Raw genomic sequence first — 18589 nt, forward strand, 5'->3', positions numbered from 1 at the left:
TGTTTAAATTCCTATAATTGATTCACACAGCAAAATGATATACAGATGAGCCAAAACATTATGTATACTCTGGTATATCACAGGTGAAGCGAATATCGTTGATCATCTCCTACCAAAGCTAAATATTAAGTTCTGGGAAGATTAGATGGTAAATCAGTTCTCATAATCAACGTGTTTGGATGCAGGAGAAATCGGCAGGAATAAAAATCTAAGGGACTTTGACAAGGGCCAAATTGTTATGGCAAGGCGACTGGGTCAGAGTATCTCTATAACAGCAAGGCCTGTGTTGTTTCAGGTCAGCAGTGGTGAGAATTTACCAACAGTGGTCTGAGGATGGACAAACCACAAACCGGTAACAGGGCACTGGGAGCCAAAACTCATCGATGCACGATGGCAACAAAGGCTATCCTGTCTGGTCCGAGCCAACAGAAGGTCTACTGTGGCAAGTCACACAAAATTTCAATGATGGTTATGGGAGGAAATGTGTGCGCTGTTTACCTGGGGAAGTGATGGCACCAGGATGCACGGTGGGACGACGACAAGCCGGTGGAGGGAGTGTGATTCTCTGGGCAATGTTCTGTTGGGAAACTCTGAGTCTGATCATTCATGTGGATGTGAATTTGACACGGGCCACCTACCTAAACATTGTTGCAGGTCAGGTACACCCCTTCATGACAATGGTGTTCCCTGGTGGAAGTGGCCTGTTTCAGGAGGATAACGCACCGGGCCACACTGCACATATTGTTCAGGAATGCTTTGAGGAACATGAAGAGTTCAAGGTGTAATTCCCCAGATCTCTACAATTGAGCATCTGTGGGATGTGCTGGACCAACAAGTTCATCGGCTTCACTTCGCAACCTACAGGACTGGTATGATCTCCTACAAACATCTTGGTGCCAGATCCTACAGACCACCTTTAGAGGTCTTGTAGAGTCCGCGTCTCAGTGGGTTGGCGCTGTTTTGACAGCACGCAGTGGACCAACAGCATTCTGGGTGGTAATAATGTTTTGGCTAATAGTGATTCTGATTGAATTGGAATGATCAAACAAACAAAAAAAAGTAAAACCTGGAATTCATAATCAAATATTTAAGACTAACAAGGTGAGTTGTAACACTGAAAATGATTTTATTTGGAACATAATTACACTGTAATATCGTAATCCTTTAATTTCACAAATACACAAATACAACATGCATTTTATACACTCCCCTCCCCCACCCAAAACACTCCTTAACTCTTTTTTTAGCAGATGACAAAGGCGGCCACACCAGACCATCCCGAGGTGTGACAGCCATCCCATCCGCTGAGTTGAGAGTGGATTCAGCACTAGCAGCTATTAGACTTGATTTACCTGTACAGTCAGCAGAGTACAGACTCATGATACTGGCATGCGTTGAGAGAATGTTGTTTTGTCATCCTTAGGCTTGAGTACTGACTGACGCAAAACAATAAATACGAAGACAACTCTCAAAAAGCTGGAGATATAGACAGCTTTCATCGCAAAACACTTCTTGTGAAGATCAACACCTTCAATCAGAATCGGATTTCACATTTATTGATGATTCACGGATAGTTCTTGGCTTGTTTCTTTTCTAAGAAAAGGTAGTGTGTTCTTGTTTACGAGCTAGAGGTAGTTCCTTAGAATTCACAAATCTCTCCATCTTCAGATATCAGGGAAGGAGTTGGATAGCTCCCTCAGTCTGCGAGTGGTCACGGTGGACGAGAGATTGTTTTCATCTCGCACACATGCGAGCAGGTTACCGACAATATGTCGAAGACAGTCCCGAAGTTCCCTCAAATCTCTATTAGAGCAATAACCTTCTGCAATAGCCATTCTCAAGCATATGTTCTTCAGCTCAACACTGTCCTGAAAGAAAGGACAAAAAATATGATTAATTCGAAAAAGAGGCTAGATATAATCACATTCAAGTAAAGCCATGAGTTTAGCATCCACATACTATATAGGCCTATAAACAGTAGGCTATATGCACACACTCTTATGAAATAAAGGCTCCAAAAGGGGATTTTCACAGAGATGCTATAGAAGAACCATTTTGACTTGGTGTGAACATTTTAATAATCTGAATCAACCTTTTTTTTCTATAAAGAAGCTTTTTTGGAATGGAAAGGTTCTATGGATGATAAAGAGTCTTCATTTATGGAACCGTAGATGCCAATATTGTGTATAGGCCTATATTTAATCACAATTCAACCAAAACACTGTATAGTCAGCACGTGTGGAAACACCTAGCCTACTGTTTAAAAAGCCTTTTTGAAAAAAAATATTTTTCATTTGCTTCGAATGCATTTGATTCCAATACGTCCACTGCGTTATTTTTAGTTGAATGGCTTACTAGACCAGAATTAATGACTAATCCAACATAGGTAGCCTGATAGACGTAATATTTTTTAGAACAACTGTGTCGTTACAACACAAAATTGACACTATCTAGACTACAGCAGAAACACAAAAACATCTTACCTTACGCTTGAGCAAACTCTTCTCGTAGGAAACCTCTTTTATAAAGTCTTCCTCGACAGATATGAGCTGTGTCAGTATCTCGAGCAGTCGTGTGAGGCAGCTCTCTCGAGCTCTCTCCGCGATGGTCTTCATCCTGCGGGGCTCCTTCATCACATCGCCCGGGCGAACCACGACTTTACCGGCCGATAAAGCACCTGAACACTGGCCTTCGCCATCTGCATTACTGGCTGTGGCGTGAGCTCGCAGTTCATGAAGGATGTTTAAGGCATCGATCTGATGTGTTAAAGAGCAGAGCCCCATGTCTATCACCTGGTCACCGACAGATCGGCAGCATTGAGCACAGTCGCACAAATGATGCGAGAGATGGCTCTGGTCGTCGAAACAACGTGACAAGTGTTTTTTTCTTTTGCTGGAGAAGACGGTTTCTTCAACGACTTCCCCATTGTTTTGTGTCTGCAGTGGATAAGCACTTGCTTACATATGCAAATGCAACCTGATAGTCCTGCCTCCTTTATTTGAGTTGCTCAGAAAGCGGTTAACTGGGGGTGGGGAGGTTGTTTCACACACCTACTACACGGGCGATACAACCGTTTGTTTCCAATTATCAGTAACACATCAGGTAGCCAAATACAACGAAACCTGGTACAACCATATTTTAGTTTCGTGAACTTTGGTCTTTGACTAAATAGCCCACATCTGCTACACTTGTGTCACGCTCTTATGAATTCCACATCTTCAAATCCCTACATGAATGTTGTTTATCTCACAGTGAGTGAAGGATGATTTGAGGACCAGCAAACCTGCACAATATGTGAGAACCACAACCACACGGGACTGTCCAAGCACACACCACCACAGAAGCTGCATGCATGTTCTGTTCCGTTAAGGCTTGCATATTTTCCTTTGGTTACCGACATTCTACAAAATATCTCCTTTTGTGTTCAGCTGAAGAAAGAAATGCATACAGGTTTGGAACAACTTGAGGGTGAGTAAATGATGACAGAATTTTAATTTGTGGGTGAACTATCCCTTTAAATTATAATATACCCACCCTACTTTTTTTTCTTTTCTTTTTGCAACAGCATATTTGTTGAATACATTAATAACAAAGGCTGTTGGTTCTGCCTCTACTGTTATTTTGTATTTTTTTCTATGTTGCAAAAACAAAATAACAGAATAATGAAAAAAGAGAAGAAAAGCGGACTTGCATGACTTGATGAAACCGAAGTCATGCGATTGCAGGGAAGAGATCACAGCTGACAATGTCTAAACAGACAGGAGGTGCTTGCATTTCACAACAAAGCCTCAAATCTAAGACTTCATCTGAAATGAAAGTCCCTAATCAGCATTTTTTTTTTTCAGGCACTAAAGGGTAAAAAATATGGACACACTCTTTATTACTACTATACACATTTCATAAGTCATTACAAATTTGAAATAAAACACTAATTAAATTGTCTACAAAACTTATTTTAGGCATTGCAGCATAAGCCTTTGGATCAAAAGATTTCATAACATGCAGTCAAGCGTGTCAAAAATTTTGATTGTTGGTTTATTTATACTTCTGCAGAGACATATTCGAGTAATCAATAAGCGAACCAATACTTTTTTTGCAGTTCTATTCTTTACAAGGTGTAATCAGTTAATGCATCTTTCATTATATTATTATATTCCTATAGACTACCTGGTTATTCATAGTATGAAATGAAACAAATCCAGTTCCAATCATACACTGAATGCTTTAATTAATCTGGAAGAAAATACAAAAAAGTTGGCGATTTTAACAGACTAAAATTCTAGTTCTACTCAGCCTCTGTTCACATACCGCCTTCTTCGAGAAGGGATTTAACTTAAATGCAAGTCAGAAACACTCTCTATATTGTTTAGCAGTCTGCCATTTAGTCTGTACTTTACAAACTCAATCTTGTCAGTCCGACACTGCAGTATATAGTAGCAACATTTATTACAAGCAGAGGTAATTCTGGCCTCAGATCAGGTAACACATTCATTAACAGCATTAGAGCACAGGCCCTGTCCGTAGTGGTCTTAACTGCAATCACTGATCCCAGATCAGCAAGCTTACTCTGAAATGTCAACCATTTATTACATGTTTTTTTACGCAAACCAATCAGATACATGAAAAGCATCATCTCCTAAAAAACGGTGCCTCCTTAGCGGTGGCAATCACTGCTTTCAGTCAAATTAATAGATTCAGTCTCATAACTGGTGAAAATAAAAATACGTCAACTCACTATTCCTCCAACCAGGTAAAAACGAATCCTGGTACATCCATATTTTAGTTTCATGAACTTTGGTCTTTGAACGAAATTATAAACCACATCTGCTACACTTGTGTCACGCAGATCTTATGAATTCCACATCTTCAGATCCCTACATGAATGTTGTGTATCTCACAGTGAGTGAAGGATGATTTGAGGACCAGCAAACCTGCACAATATGTGAGAATCACAACCACACGGGACTGTCCAAGCACACACCACAGAAGCTGCACTGTTCTGTTCCGTTAAGGCTTGCATGGGTCGTTTCCTGTTTCGCCATGAAATTTGGGGAGGGGGTTACAAAACCATTAGTGTCATTAGATCACACTAAACAGGTTTCACAATCTTTGTTTATTGACAGAACTGATCGTTTTCTTCTTGGTCATTCAGCTCCTCTCAGTATCTCACTCTTTAACCCCTATATTTCATTAGTTACACATGACTAGAGATGGTGGGCAAATTAATCTCAGTCCACGGGCCTTTAATTATTTGGACAAAATTGACTAAAGAGGTGCCATAGGTCAGGGCTGTACAACCCTGCTCCTGGAGGGCCACTGTCCTGCAGGGTTCAGCTAGTTGGAGCTTAAGTCTGCAGGACAGCAGCCCTCCTGGACGGAGTCTGGACACCCCTGCTCTAGGTATATAGGAGTACATTGGTAGAAAACATGTATTGCTTATTCAGTATACCCAGTAATGCAATGGTGATGGAGTGGGATAAGACACCATTGTGAAAAGGTAAAGTTACAGAAGACATACTTTTCCTTAGAAACCCTGCTCAATCCATTTCTATTAACGTCAAGTTGGTCATATAACAGTGTCCATCAATGTCACTCCAGCTGCAATAGACCCCCGACAAAGATCTACAGCAGTTCATTTGTTAGTTAGGGACTGTGACATGACCATCTCATCTCTGATTGGCTGGGCTGTCTGTCTTCTTCAACTGCAGCATGCTCTGCCGGCCCGTAACGTGAAATTCTGAGCATAGAAAATCAGTTCGAGTGACTCGAGTGATCCAAAGAGAAACGCTGTGAAGAAACGGCTACTGATATGGAGGTGCTGATAGTGTAGATGCAGAGAAGGAAGTGTTACAAAGCACTTCCGGAGATGATAAATATTAATAGAGAACTAGGTCAGCAAGTGAGCTTGTTAGGGAAAATGGGCGGGGCTAAACAGGAGGGAAAAGTCACTGATAGGGTGACTAGAATCAGCGGTTGGTCTCTCTAGGTCATCTCATCTTTCTCCGCCAGAGGAGACAAGCATATCGGCATCGATCCGCAGCTGTTGAGCGCTTCTTCTCTTCTATTTCCCATTTAGTTGGTTCATAAAAATTATCATAATGTTTTTAGACTAGTGTGTTTAAGTTATATCTATAGTTATATCCCTATATACCTCCCAATGCTGCATTGAAGAGATTTTTAATATTTCATTCATTTTTATTTGATTTTTTATTAGATTTTTTTTTTGTAAAAAGAAGGATAACTGCACACAGGGCAGCTCTGTGCCTGAGGCTGGACCGTAGGGTGAGCGTTACAGTGGCCACATGGTGTTGACACGATGAAAATGTTTAGTTCTCCTTCTTGGCCTCTACGTTGCCATAGCTGGATCCGGTCTTGTTCACTTCGGTTACTCCAATGAGCCGGCGAACTGCTACAGAAGCTGCGAAGAGAGAAACAGTGACAGGGATAAAGAATTAACTAGTGCACTCAACTCTATCCCTCATCCAAAACTCATTAACTGATGCCATACCGCTGTGGATCTCAACTGGTTTGGCCATGGGACCCACATTTTCCCATGGTCATTAATCCGCAACCCAAATTTTTAGGAATTTGAACTAAGCTAATACATTTCTCAAAAATGTTTAAATTAACACGCACACAAGTACCATCCCACTTTGCTTAACATTCATACCTGCATGCCAAATCCTTCCCAGCTAACACACGATGTACCAGTTACGTAATTTATTGGTACTTTTTGGTAATTTCATGACTTACAACGTAACTACAACATTGTAGCTTCGTAATTTCATTACCATCATATTACCACAACGTCTTCGGTACGATCTCCTAAGGTTATAAGAAGAAAGTTTACACACTACATTTCTATTTCTTTTCACCAAGTAAAAAGATGTGAAAAAAAATAGTTGGTCACACTTTAGATTAGGGTTCAATTCTCAATATTAACTAACTATTAACTACGACTTTTGCCTCAATAAACTCATAATTGCTGCTTATTAATAGTTAGTAAGGTAGTTATTAAGTTTAGGAATTGGGTAGGATTAAGGGATGTAGAATATCATCATGAAGAATAAGGCATTGATATGTGCTTTATAAGTACTAATAAACAGCCAATATCCTAGTAATATGCATGCTAATAAGCAACTAGTTAATATTGAGAATTGGTCCCCAAACTAAAGCGTTACCAAATAGGCAATAGCTTTTAGTTCCCGCCATTCTCAAACATGGCAAAACCACCCAATCAATAAATGTGTTGGAGAGGTAATAAAGTAAATATTTTAAAAATCATTTTAATAATCATAATAACTGAGGAAAAATAGATGAATCTTGATTATTGCTAGGTAAAGGCATATTTATGTTTTAGAGAAAAGGGACATTATCATTCCATATAACATTTTATTGGAAAAAATAGTGATGCACCGTAATTACGGCAAATGACAATGTTTGGCTGAAACAGGATTTTCTTTTTTAAATAAATAAAAAAGTACAACAGGTAATCAGCATATTAGACTGATATCATATCATGTGACACTGAAGACTGGAGTAATGAAGCTGAAAATTCAGCTTTGACATCACAGGAATAAATTACATTTCATAATATATATTAAAATAGAAAACAGTTATTTTTAATTGTAATAATATTTCACAATATTAAGGTTTTTGCTGTATTTTTCATCAAATAAATGCAGCCTTGATTAACATAAAAGACTTAAAAACTCAAGAACATTAAAAAACCGCCAGTGTATCGTAGTATATACACTAGGACTGATTTAAATGTATCAACTGAGAACACTACAACCCAAACAGCATAATTAACCCAATAATAATCAAATTATAATTACCCAAACTTTATTTTCGGTATTAATGTTCAGCGAAATGAATAATTTCACTGTTTTGGTAAAAAAAATATTTAGGTGCATCACTACTTTAAACAAAATCAGCAGATAGTTTAGGTTAAATATGAATTTGCACTGGAAGCTAATTTTGTCATCTAAGTGTACACCGAAGCTATCAGATATGGATTAAGAGCCCATGTAAACTATCATTTTAATTCATGGGGATTTTATAAATAAGCTACAATAATAATAATAGCTTTGTTTTAAATAATGCCTATAAAAGTAGCTTTACAACAAAGACAAGTGGGAAAATTTAAATTAAACAACAGAATTAAACCAGTAATCAAGTAAAAGCTATCCTGTAATAAAATGTTTTAAAACAACTCCGATATCACATTAAGAAAACAACAACTGACCGACAATGAGGAAGATCATGAAGCCAATGATGAGGAGGGGAGAGCCGCTGACAAAGACATCCCAGGCAAAGTTAATAAGCGGAGAAAGCAGGAGAGTAGCCCAGAACAGGAAGTTCAGCAGAGTCCAAATCCGACGTTTGGGTATGATGGTGGGGCCGGGGTAACTGCCCTCCTTCTCATAGTGCTCTTGTAACGCATCCTTGAAGGAGAGGGTTATGTTTCAAACATGTTCATATAAAACTATATATTTGAACTAGGTTTTTAAAGATTTAGCTTCATACCTTCTCTTGATAGAGCTTGTGTAACCAATTAGCACACTCCTTTTCATCATCAGGAATCTCCTCCACAGGGAAGCGCCTGCGGATAGAACAGTGAGGGGTCAGAGCAGCACATAAAACACACCAATAGAGGGCGCTGTACATGCAGAACAACTTGGTTAAAGGAATAGTTCACATAAAAATGAAAATTCTGTCATCAAGTTGTTTCAAACCTGTATGAATTCCTTTCTCCTGCTGAACACAAAAGAAGATATTTTGAAGAATGTCGATAACCAGACAGTTGATGGACCCCATTGACTTCCATTGTAAAAACAACACTATGGAAGTCAATGGGGTCCATCAACTGTTTGGTTACCGACATTCTTCAAAATATCTTCTTTTGTGTTCAGAAGAAGAAAGAAATTCATACAGGTTTGAAACAACTTGAGGGTGAGTAAATGATGACAGAATTTTCATTTTGAAGTGAACTATTCCTTTTAATAACAAGGCGCAGATCCTCTTGGTTACAACCTTTATCCAAATATTTAAGGAGATCTCAGGCCAGCAGTAAGATAAAAAAAAAAAACATTCCAAACTTTGTGAATGAAAATCTTGGACTCACAGACATTTATCTTGATTTATCCACCGTCAGTTAAAATCTCAGATTATGCAAGTTAAGAAGCTAATCTATTATACCCAATTAAAATGAACTCACCTGACGCTCAGGTCTGCTTTGTATTTCTTCCCGCTAACAATTCCCAGCAGGGTTGGGTTCTGCTTGTCTTTGAAGTTCAGCGTGACATCGTACACAGCTTTTACTGTTGAAACAGGAAAAATACATTTCGATGTGATGTAATGGAATTTTCGCTCAATATTCACTCATTCTCACGTGTTTTTATTCATACAATGGAAGTCAATGGTCACCAAAACTGTTCGGTTACCAGCATTGTTCAAAAATATAATCTTCTGTGTTCCACAGAGGAAAACAGTTATAGGTTTGGAAATGAAAATTTGGCAAAATGGCAATTTTTTGCAACTCCTTTAAAGTAAATAACGTTTCTAATGTAATTAAAGATTGAGAGCACTGCATAGTATTCATGGCAGGATAAGAGGGGAAGGAGCTCAAGAGAGTATAAATTGAGTATAATTGGTACGAAAACCAGTGTAGCGTGGCTGCACATATTCATGACGCCCCATCTGCATTCAAAACAAGTTCACAAATACATTTCAGTCAACTCATTACAGGAAGAACAATATTGAAACAAGCAATTTGCAAGTGACGTCAAATAATAATTACTGAAGAATTAGAATGCATCATGGAACAAAATCCCAATATCACACATAAATAATTGTAATAAGCATCATATTATGATGTGTAGTGATGACATGCCATTACTTCATACCTAAAAAGAGGAGACCTCACACTTGCGTCAAAATAATACTGGACCCCAATAATTTATGCTTCTTATTTACACAACGTTCAAAAGTTGGGGGTCAGTAAGATTATTATTATTATTATTATTTTCAAAGAAATTAAGATTTCTATTCAGCAAGGATGTATTAAATTGATCAAAAGTGTATCAAGGTTTTCATAAAAATATTAAGCAGCTGTTTTCAACATTGATAATAATAATAATAATAAATGTTTCTCAGCAGCAAATCATCATATTAGAATGATTTCTGAAGCATCATGTGACACTGAAGACTGGAGTAATGATGCAGAAAAATTATATTACATTTTCACTGAATTTTTAATGAAATAAATGCAGCCTTAGTGAGCAACCTTTGAACGGCAGTGTATAGCTAAAAATATAGTCTACACTCACCGCCTATATTTAGACCGCATGTGACAGACAGACATGAGAGTCTCTCGATCACTGAGGTGGAATTTTCTTATGGCAACGTGTCAAAGAGCTTTCTGGGAACATGTAAATTCTAGGAATAATTGATACTTGAACATTAGTATTAGACCCCAGGGCGGTGAACATCCAGAAAACACATTTGTTGAGCACATTTGTGGTTTAGAGACACTTGGATTTTCTTAACTCACGTCCTGGTGCCCATCACTCACCCAGGAAGCAATGAACTCTTTTAACAGGGTAACGCATAGCAGCTCTGTGTAAACAGTATCTATATGACAGTGATGGAGTGTGTGGAAGCGTTCGTCTGACCTGTTCCCTTCAGGCATTGCAGTGTAGTGGTGAATCCTTTGGTGCGGGGCAGCAGGTGGTACTTCAGTTTTGGAAGACCCTTACTCTCGGCCACCTGCATGCTTATCTGATGCTTCTTTTCTGTAAACCTCGTTCCTTCACAGTACAGCAGGAACTGGCAAACACACACACACACACACACACACCAGAGGATTGTTACTCTTAGGTCAGTGTTAATCAGAGTAATCCTATCACTTCGTAATCTCTGCCAACGGAAACTTCCAATCGGACCACGTCATAAGTGACCTCACCGCTGGAGATACACTGAGTAACACTGACGTATATATGCAAACATACACTGCCCAGTCATAAAAAAAAAAAGTCGCTGTTTGAATTTAAATAGGTAAATGCTTAAAGTCCCCCTGTGGTGTAAATCAAGCTTTTAATGTTGTTTATATGTCTATGTGGTGTTTTTAATCTGCTTTAAGACAAACCATGTGGAAATTCATGAGTCAACACCATTTTCACCTTAAAACGTCACTGAACAAAAAACGCGGTTTGAAATCGCTGGCGTTTCTGACGTCACAAACTACCTTGTAACCAAATCAAGCCAACGTGTGATCGCCAACGAGTGGATTTCTGAGCTGGTGTGAGTGAGTGGAGGCGGGGCTAATTTGCATATTCATAGAACTTTAAGGGTTGAAGAATGTTTTTTTCAAGGAAAAAACGTTTAAAGAGCATATTGTAGGTAAAAAAAAAAACTAAATTAATATATAACCTTGTATGAAAATACCATATGAAAAGGTAATGCAGGATTTAAAATGTTTTAAAACGACATAAGGGCACTAATTTAGTAGATAAAGTGAGCGTTTCTTGGACTGCTCGTAAAAACGGCTTTTTTTTCAACATCGCGTCATTTTACGTCACGCTAGGGAGCCTCAGCCTCGCCTCAGTGCAGAGCAGGCTGGCATTCAGTGAGAGCGGCCGTGAGTCAGTGTGTTTTCGGTAGTTTTTGTATTTCAATCTATCATTGTCATGGTAAATTATTGTGTTTGTGGAGGTTGCAAAAACTCCGGCCTGTCAGGACATCGAGTCCACAGGTTTCCATAACAAGAAAAACGGTGCTGTATATCTTTCGTGCCTGGTGCGGTTTGTGCAGGTGAAGAGACGGGATTTCTCTTCCGCATCGGCTTCGAGAAACGCGGTCGTGTGTAGCTTTCACTTCAGATCGTGTGTAGCGTTCACTTCAGATCGGAGGATTATCATCCCGGCGATATGATGGAGTTTAACATGGGATGCCGAAGCAAGAATATTGATCGTCGTATACTGTACCAATGGCATCAAATAGTGTGATATAGGTAGTCATGCCCTAAATAGAGGCAACTTGTAATTGAAAAACAAAATTACTAGGTTGATTAAATATTCAAATCTTTAATTTTCTGTTTATGTTATAACCCAGATGAAAAATATGTTTTAAAAATGTACTAGAGTGTGTTTTTAGTAACTTACAATAGAAATATACTCAAGTATAGTTTTTATACATTTAATAGTATACATCTACCCTAAACATACTAATGTCTGCTGGCCTGATATACGATGGTTATAATCTGTACAATATTGTGAGCACATGTATATCGTTAGCGAACGTGTATATCTATAAGTACGTCTCTCACCAAGACACCTGTCCTGTTCTCCACTGGTTCTCCTCACACCACAACTCAATGTGTCTCTGACCGTTCTGTCTAACATTAATCCTGGCCTGTCCCTGCTCTCTTGGCAGCATAGCAGGCTCATAATTGTATGGCTGTAGTCCGTCATACGAGTAAGTATTTCCTCAGCGTCCGAAATGTCATTGCGATCCATTGTTTTCCTGTTGTTTGAATCGACCGCTCTCCCGCCCATTACGTAATGCACACCACACCCATTTTCAGACGCGGAAGTAAAATGTTCTCACAAAAACGACTCCAGAAGCTTATGTAGCGTATTTATAAGAATATTTTAAAGAAAATCTAGTTCCTACATTATTTTTCTATACATTGACTCGTTGGGTCCTCTAACCTGCAATATGCCCTTTAAATATGTAATTTTGGTGAACTAAGATGAGTTTTAGGGATACAATTATTGATTACAGGGGGACTTTAAGAGTCTATGATTGGATCATTATTGTAGTGATTATTATGTTTCTAGCATGATATATATTTGGCAACAATTCTTGACCAAAAATTAATGCACCTCTTGATGGAAATAAATGTTGTGATGTTATTTCCATCAAGAGGTGCATACATTTTTGGTCAAGATCTTGAATTGACAATGCAAGAGTCCAGCACTCTGTGTAAAGTCTCCTCCAGCACATCCCAAAGACTTGAATGAATTTAAGGTCTGGATTCAGATGTGAAAATGATTCTTCATGCTCCATTCCCAACCATTCCTTCAATTTTTAAGTGGATGAATCTTGACATTGTCATCCTGGAATATGGATATGATATGTCTTCCTGCATGGTTGTTTAAGAAATGAAAAGATACACACTCCATCGATTAGGGTTAGAAGAAGAACTGTTGCCAAACATACAACATGCTAGAAACATAATAATCTCTGCAATAATGATCATCCAATCATAGACTCTTAAGCATGTATTGGCTATTTAAATCCAAATAGCAACTTTTTTTGTATACGTGTATATGTGCAGTGTATATAATATTTGTAAGCACAGAAAATGTTTGCCTTTTATTTTTTATTTTGAGTATGCATTTCCGGGTAATTGGTCACAGGGGAATAGGTGGGCATTTACCTGGTAGCGTTTCCTGTTTCCTGTATAATTGGTATTTAATAGAATGAATGAATAAATACATAAACCCACTAAACTACATAATTCAAACAAGAATACCAGGAATCATAAATGAAGAATTAAGACATGGCCATGTGCCTCTAATTAGGTTTTATAATTATAATAGTGTTTTTTTTATAACCTTTAAAAGAGAAAACCTTTTTCTTATGAACCGAGTAAGGGAAAAAGTTTTACTTTGCATTCACACTTCTTTGCGATTTCTGTTATTTATTTATTTATTTGCAATCTCTGAACCTTGGTTAAATGTGTCAATGCACCTTCACTGAGCAAAAGTAACACTAAGCTCCAAATGTGAATTGGGTTTGTCAAGTAATTTTATTAGAAACTGCAACATTGCATGGTTTAAAGGAAACTGTAAAAAGGATAAGCAAAAATTTAACCACCCCAAAAAACAAACAAAAACAATAAGTCTAAAGTGCCTAAATACGCCAATCAATGGTATTAAATTGTTCTGAACCATTAAAAAAAAATTGGAGTGAGTGAGATTTGGTTAGCTTCAAATGCGATAAACAAATAGTCTGAACACATCACTTTAGTGACTTGTCAAAGCTCTGCTTAATTATCAGCTCATTAGAGCATCCTGACAGGTCAGTGTACTCACCCACATGTATTCTGGGTAATCTCGGAGACGGTTCAGCCCACTGAAGACAGTTTCCCTGTCCTCCTCCCACTTCCGCTTACAGAAGACTATTTCCAGGAAGTACCACGTCCAGCCAACCAGAGGCACTTTCAGCAGTTCGTGTTTAGCCAGAACCTTAGAACTCTGGATACGAAATTTGAAAATAAAGGGCAAAAAAAAAAAAAAAAAAAAAGGATTCAGAGAGGTAGGAGGAGAGGATAGAGAAGAATACAAATCACCCACTCAATCAAAACAACTAAATCCAACAAATTAATCTCTTGGGATTTAGCCTAAGATTACTAAATATAGAACAAAGCAGTGTTAAAACTAAAACTATTTAAAAACATTTAATTAATTGAAATAAAGAAGTTATACATTTATTTATTTAATCTTTTGATGAAAAACTTAAATGAATATTAGAAAAGTTGCATGGGCAATAGTGTTCATTTTGTCAGCTCTTTTTGAATTTAGTCTTAGTCCTGTGTCAAATTTACTTTTTACTCTTAATCATATTTAGTCAACCATGTCATGTTTTTGTTTAGTCAAGTTTTAGTTTCTAAATGCCTGGGCATTTTAGTCTAGTTTCAGTCAATGAAAACGCAGTCACATTTTCATCATGCTGCATACTGGTTAAATGATTATTTCGCTTAAAATGATAAATCGCACAACAGCATAAAAGACTTTCTATTGTCAAACAGAAGTTGCTTAAAGGATTAGTTCACTTTTAAAAAAACTTTTGCTGATAATTTACTCACCCCCATGTCATCCAAGATGTCCATGTCTTTCTTTCTTCAGTCGAAAAGAAATTAAGGTTTTTGATGAAAACATTCCAGGATTTTTCTCCATATAATGCACTTTGCTGGGCACCAAACGGTTCAAGGTCCAAAAGACAGTTTCAGTGCAAACTGCAAACTGTTCAAAGGGCTTTAAACGATTCCAGACGATGAATAAGGGTCTTATCAAGCGAAACGATCGCTCAGTTAAAAAATAAATAACAAAGTTTAAGTTTTATAAGCTCAAATGCTCGCCTTGCTCTGTTCTGTGTAACTCTCCTGTTCGAACTCGTTCATCAAAATGAACGAATCTTTTTCCGAGTCAATTCGTTCATTTCGTTCGTTAAATGAACCAAATGACTCGAAAAAAGATTTGTTCATTTTGATGAACGAGTTCGAACAGGAGAGTCAAGAACGTGCATCACAGAACAGAGCAAGGCGAGCATTTGAGCTTATAAAACTTAAACTTTGTTATTTATTTTTTAACTGAGCGATCGTTTCGCTTGATAAGACCCTTATTCATCATCTGGAATCGTTTAAAGCCCTTTGAACAGTTTGCAGTTTGCACTGAAACTGTCTTTTGGACCTTGAACCGTTTGGTGCCCAGCAAAGTGCATTATATGGAGAAAAATCCTGGAATATTTTCATCAAAAACCTTAATTTCTTTTCGACTGAAGAAAGAAAGACATGGACATCTTGGATGACATGGGGGTGAGTAAATTATCAGCAAAAGTTTTTTTAAAAGTGAACTAATCCTTTAAGTGCATTTATTCAGCAACCATATTCTTATTTGGATTTAATACAGTTCATCACTGAGAAGATTTGATTGCAAATTTCGACACACTTTCATTTAAGCAGAATATCTCAATGGAGATCGCTAAACTCCAGCTTTTATTTTTGGATCATCAGACAGCGGCACTTGAGCAGTGTAGAGAGAGCGCGTGCGCATGGTTGAAAATGTATCCTTTTAAAGGAAAAGTTTGGATTGGGAGATTTAATCTTGTGAAATTTGGCAACCACAAGCAAGAAAGCTCATAGTAGAGGTCTGTAATATTTTGTCTCCTCTTTTTTTTTTCTTTACAAAAATAAAGTTTTTATTTTTTAGTAAAGTCTTTTTCATCCATGATATTGCATGTTAATATAGTCACAGTTACGGTTTAATGGCCATCACAGGCCAAACCCTTACATAAGAGATGTCTTATACTGTATTTAGCATAATTATGCTCTTTCATGAATACATTTTCAGCCAAAATTTCATTACGATGCATTGTGAAACCCAATACTATTTTTTTATTTAAACCTTTATTTACTAATTGGAGTATCTCAGCCACATTATAACATCCAAATTAAAGTGTCGTGTGTGGAAAACTTTGCGCATCATGAGCACAATCTTCTCACACATTGTGAGGTTGCATTTCAGTTGGGATGCATTTGAAGTCGACAGGTCTTCTACACGACTATTACACCTCAAAGCTAACGCCGCCCTTCACAACCTCGTCGGGACTCACCCCCAGCACGCCGTATCTCTCACAAATGGTCCAGCCACACAAGAAATCAATCTCATAGTTGTGGTTTAGGATGATGATGACGTGCTCTTTCCCGAACTTATCCACTGTGGCCTGATCGGTGTACAGAGTGCAATCTGTGCCAGACCACCACTCCAACAACATCACCAACTCTGTTAGGAAAGTAGAGTAAAGTCACGTCACCTTTGTACAATACAGATTGTTTCAAAATAGCTTTACAGAGATAAACAGGAAAATAACAGAATAAATGATGCAAGCTTCATCAAACAAGTTCTTCAGTTCAATTCAGCAATAAAGCAGCTCTACAGAAGGCAAAAGTGTCATTATTCGACACACGTAATAGGTGTTATGATGCTAGATGAATTAGAATGATCTATATCGTGACAAGCAGAATGCAAATTGCTGCCTGCTCTGGATCAATTGCTTCGGGTTATATAATTCTCATTTGTAAGCTGCTCCGGATAAAAGCGTCTGCTAAATGAATAAACGTAAATGTAAATGCAAATACATTTGAATTGAGTGCTGGCAAACTTTGGACCTCTGAACGTTTAAAATGCTGATCGGTGTGGTTTTATTTTCGAGCAATAAACGTTAAAACTTTTACCTATTAAACAAAAATAAATGGACAGGAATTTAAATCAGCAATTAGAAAAAAGTAATTTTAAAAAGACCTACTTTTCATCCTAGGTACTAGATATAGTAGGTAGATATTAGTTACTATGTTAGATATTGTTCTGACACCAAAAAGCATGGGATTTGTGTCTTTTAAATTAAATGATACTAATTATATTTTAAATTTAAAACAAAGTATCGTCTCTTAATGGAAAGTGTGCTTAATGTATTACCGAAACACTGATCATACATGTAACATGCAAAACCAGTCCTGCTAAATGTACAAAAGTCTGTGCGTTTGAAGTGTAGTACAAACACCATAATGCCGCATAAATTTACATAAAATTTCTTAGCATAACGCTAAAGTGATCTGACAAATGTTAAAAAAAAAAGAAAGAAAACACATACTATCCAAGTGCTATCCATCTGCAAATTCTTTATATACTACAGTAACAGGTACATAAGATTTGGAATAAATGCCCTTAAAAGCAACTATAACTTCTCATTACCACATGTCTGTAAAAACGCATGCAAAATGTGTGCAGCGACAAAACCAACTCACGGCTCCATAGCGAGTAGGAGAGTCTGGTGTTGATCTTGCGGTACAGCTGTTTGTCGAAGGGCCACAGCACACAGGTGCAGAGCTGCGTGAAGTTGATAATGAGGCCGCTCACAACGAACACGAAGCCAATCAAGAGCTGCAGTACGAACAGGCTCTTCAGCCACGCCACCACACCCATGACTGAGAGCCCCTTCCACACACACACACACACACACACTGCTGAAAGAGAACAAATCAAACTTACTCAGATCATTAAGCAGCAGACACAATAATGCACAAAATATTAACATAATATCAAAATCACACTCATGCTGTCATGAACAACTGCATGCATATTAGTACTGATCAATATTATTAATAGCATGCATTAAAGGGGTCATATAATGGTACATGCACTTTTACAAGTTGATTGTACTGAAATGTGTGTTGGCAGTGCCTGTACACAACCATCATAAAATGATAAAAATCCATCCAGTGTTTTTGTTTTAATCTCCTTATATGTTTTCCCCTGCCTCAAATTGAGCCGTTCGATTTTGTGACGTCACACGCTCGGATGCCCCTCCCACGATTGTTGATTGACAGCAGCGTTTCAACACAGACCCGCCCTCGCTCGTGAGGAAGCTGTCAATCATAGTCTGCGCGGACCGGCGCGGTCATTGTTGATATGCTGGAGCACTGTCTATGAGCAGAATGGCGTCTAAGCGATTGTGGTGTTCTGTTCTTGGGTGTAATAACGAACACAGTCATTTTAACGTTCCTAAATCCGAACCTCTGAAGACGCAGTGGCTGAGTTTGTTTTCGAAGGGAATATTCCCCACGAGCAACGTCAATGCTTTCATGTTTGCGCGAATCATTTCTCACCAGACTGCTTTATAAGGAGGGTCAGTATAAAGCTGGATTTGCTAAGAAGCTGCTCATGAAAAAAGGATCGGTACCAACTATTCGTGTTCCTGCTGAACCTCTAGAACAACTGAAGTGAGTGTAACGTTTTATTAA

General features: G+C 37.9%; 2 protein-coding genes across 2 annotated transcripts; both read right to left on the bottom strand.

Annotated features, from left to right (window-relative positions):
* Window positions 1-1106: 1106 nt before the first annotated feature.
* Window positions 1107-2842, bottom strand: dleu7 (deleted in lymphocytic leukemia 7). The gene is made up of 2 exons (XM_056251292.1): window positions 2484-2842; window positions 1107-1868 (listed from the first exon to the last, which is right to left on the bottom strand). The coding sequence occupies exons 1-2, from the start codon at window positions 2781-2783 to the stop codon at window positions 1665-1667; spliced, it is 504 nt and encodes a 167-aa protein (XP_056107267.1). The 5' UTR covers window positions 2784-2842; the 3' UTR covers window positions 1107-1664.
* A 2254-nt stretch (window positions 2843-5096) lies between these two features.
* On the bottom strand, window positions 5097-17806 carry agpat3 (1-acylglycerol-3-phosphate O-acyltransferase 3). Its single transcript, XM_056251293.1, has 8 exons — window positions 17594-17806; window positions 16402-16571; window positions 14103-14264; window positions 10677-10830; window positions 9221-9323; window positions 8530-8605; window positions 8249-8447; window positions 5097-6418 (listed from the first exon to the last, which is right to left on the bottom strand). Exons 1-8 carry the CDS (start codon window positions 17769-17771, stop codon window positions 6327-6329), a joined length of 1134 nt encoding a protein of 377 aa, XP_056107268.1. The 5' UTR covers window positions 17772-17806; the 3' UTR covers window positions 5097-6326.
* Window positions 17807-18589: the final 783 nt, after the last annotated feature.

This window comes from Rhinichthys klamathensis, unplaced genomic scaffold, assembly GCF_029890125.1.
Source record: "Rhinichthys klamathensis goyatoka isolate OS25496 unplaced genomic scaffold, OSU_Roscu_1.1 h1tg000081l_1, whole genome shotgun sequence".
NCBI classification, from domain to species: Eukaryota; Metazoa; Chordata; class Actinopteri; order Cypriniformes; family Leuciscidae; genus Rhinichthys; species Rhinichthys klamathensis.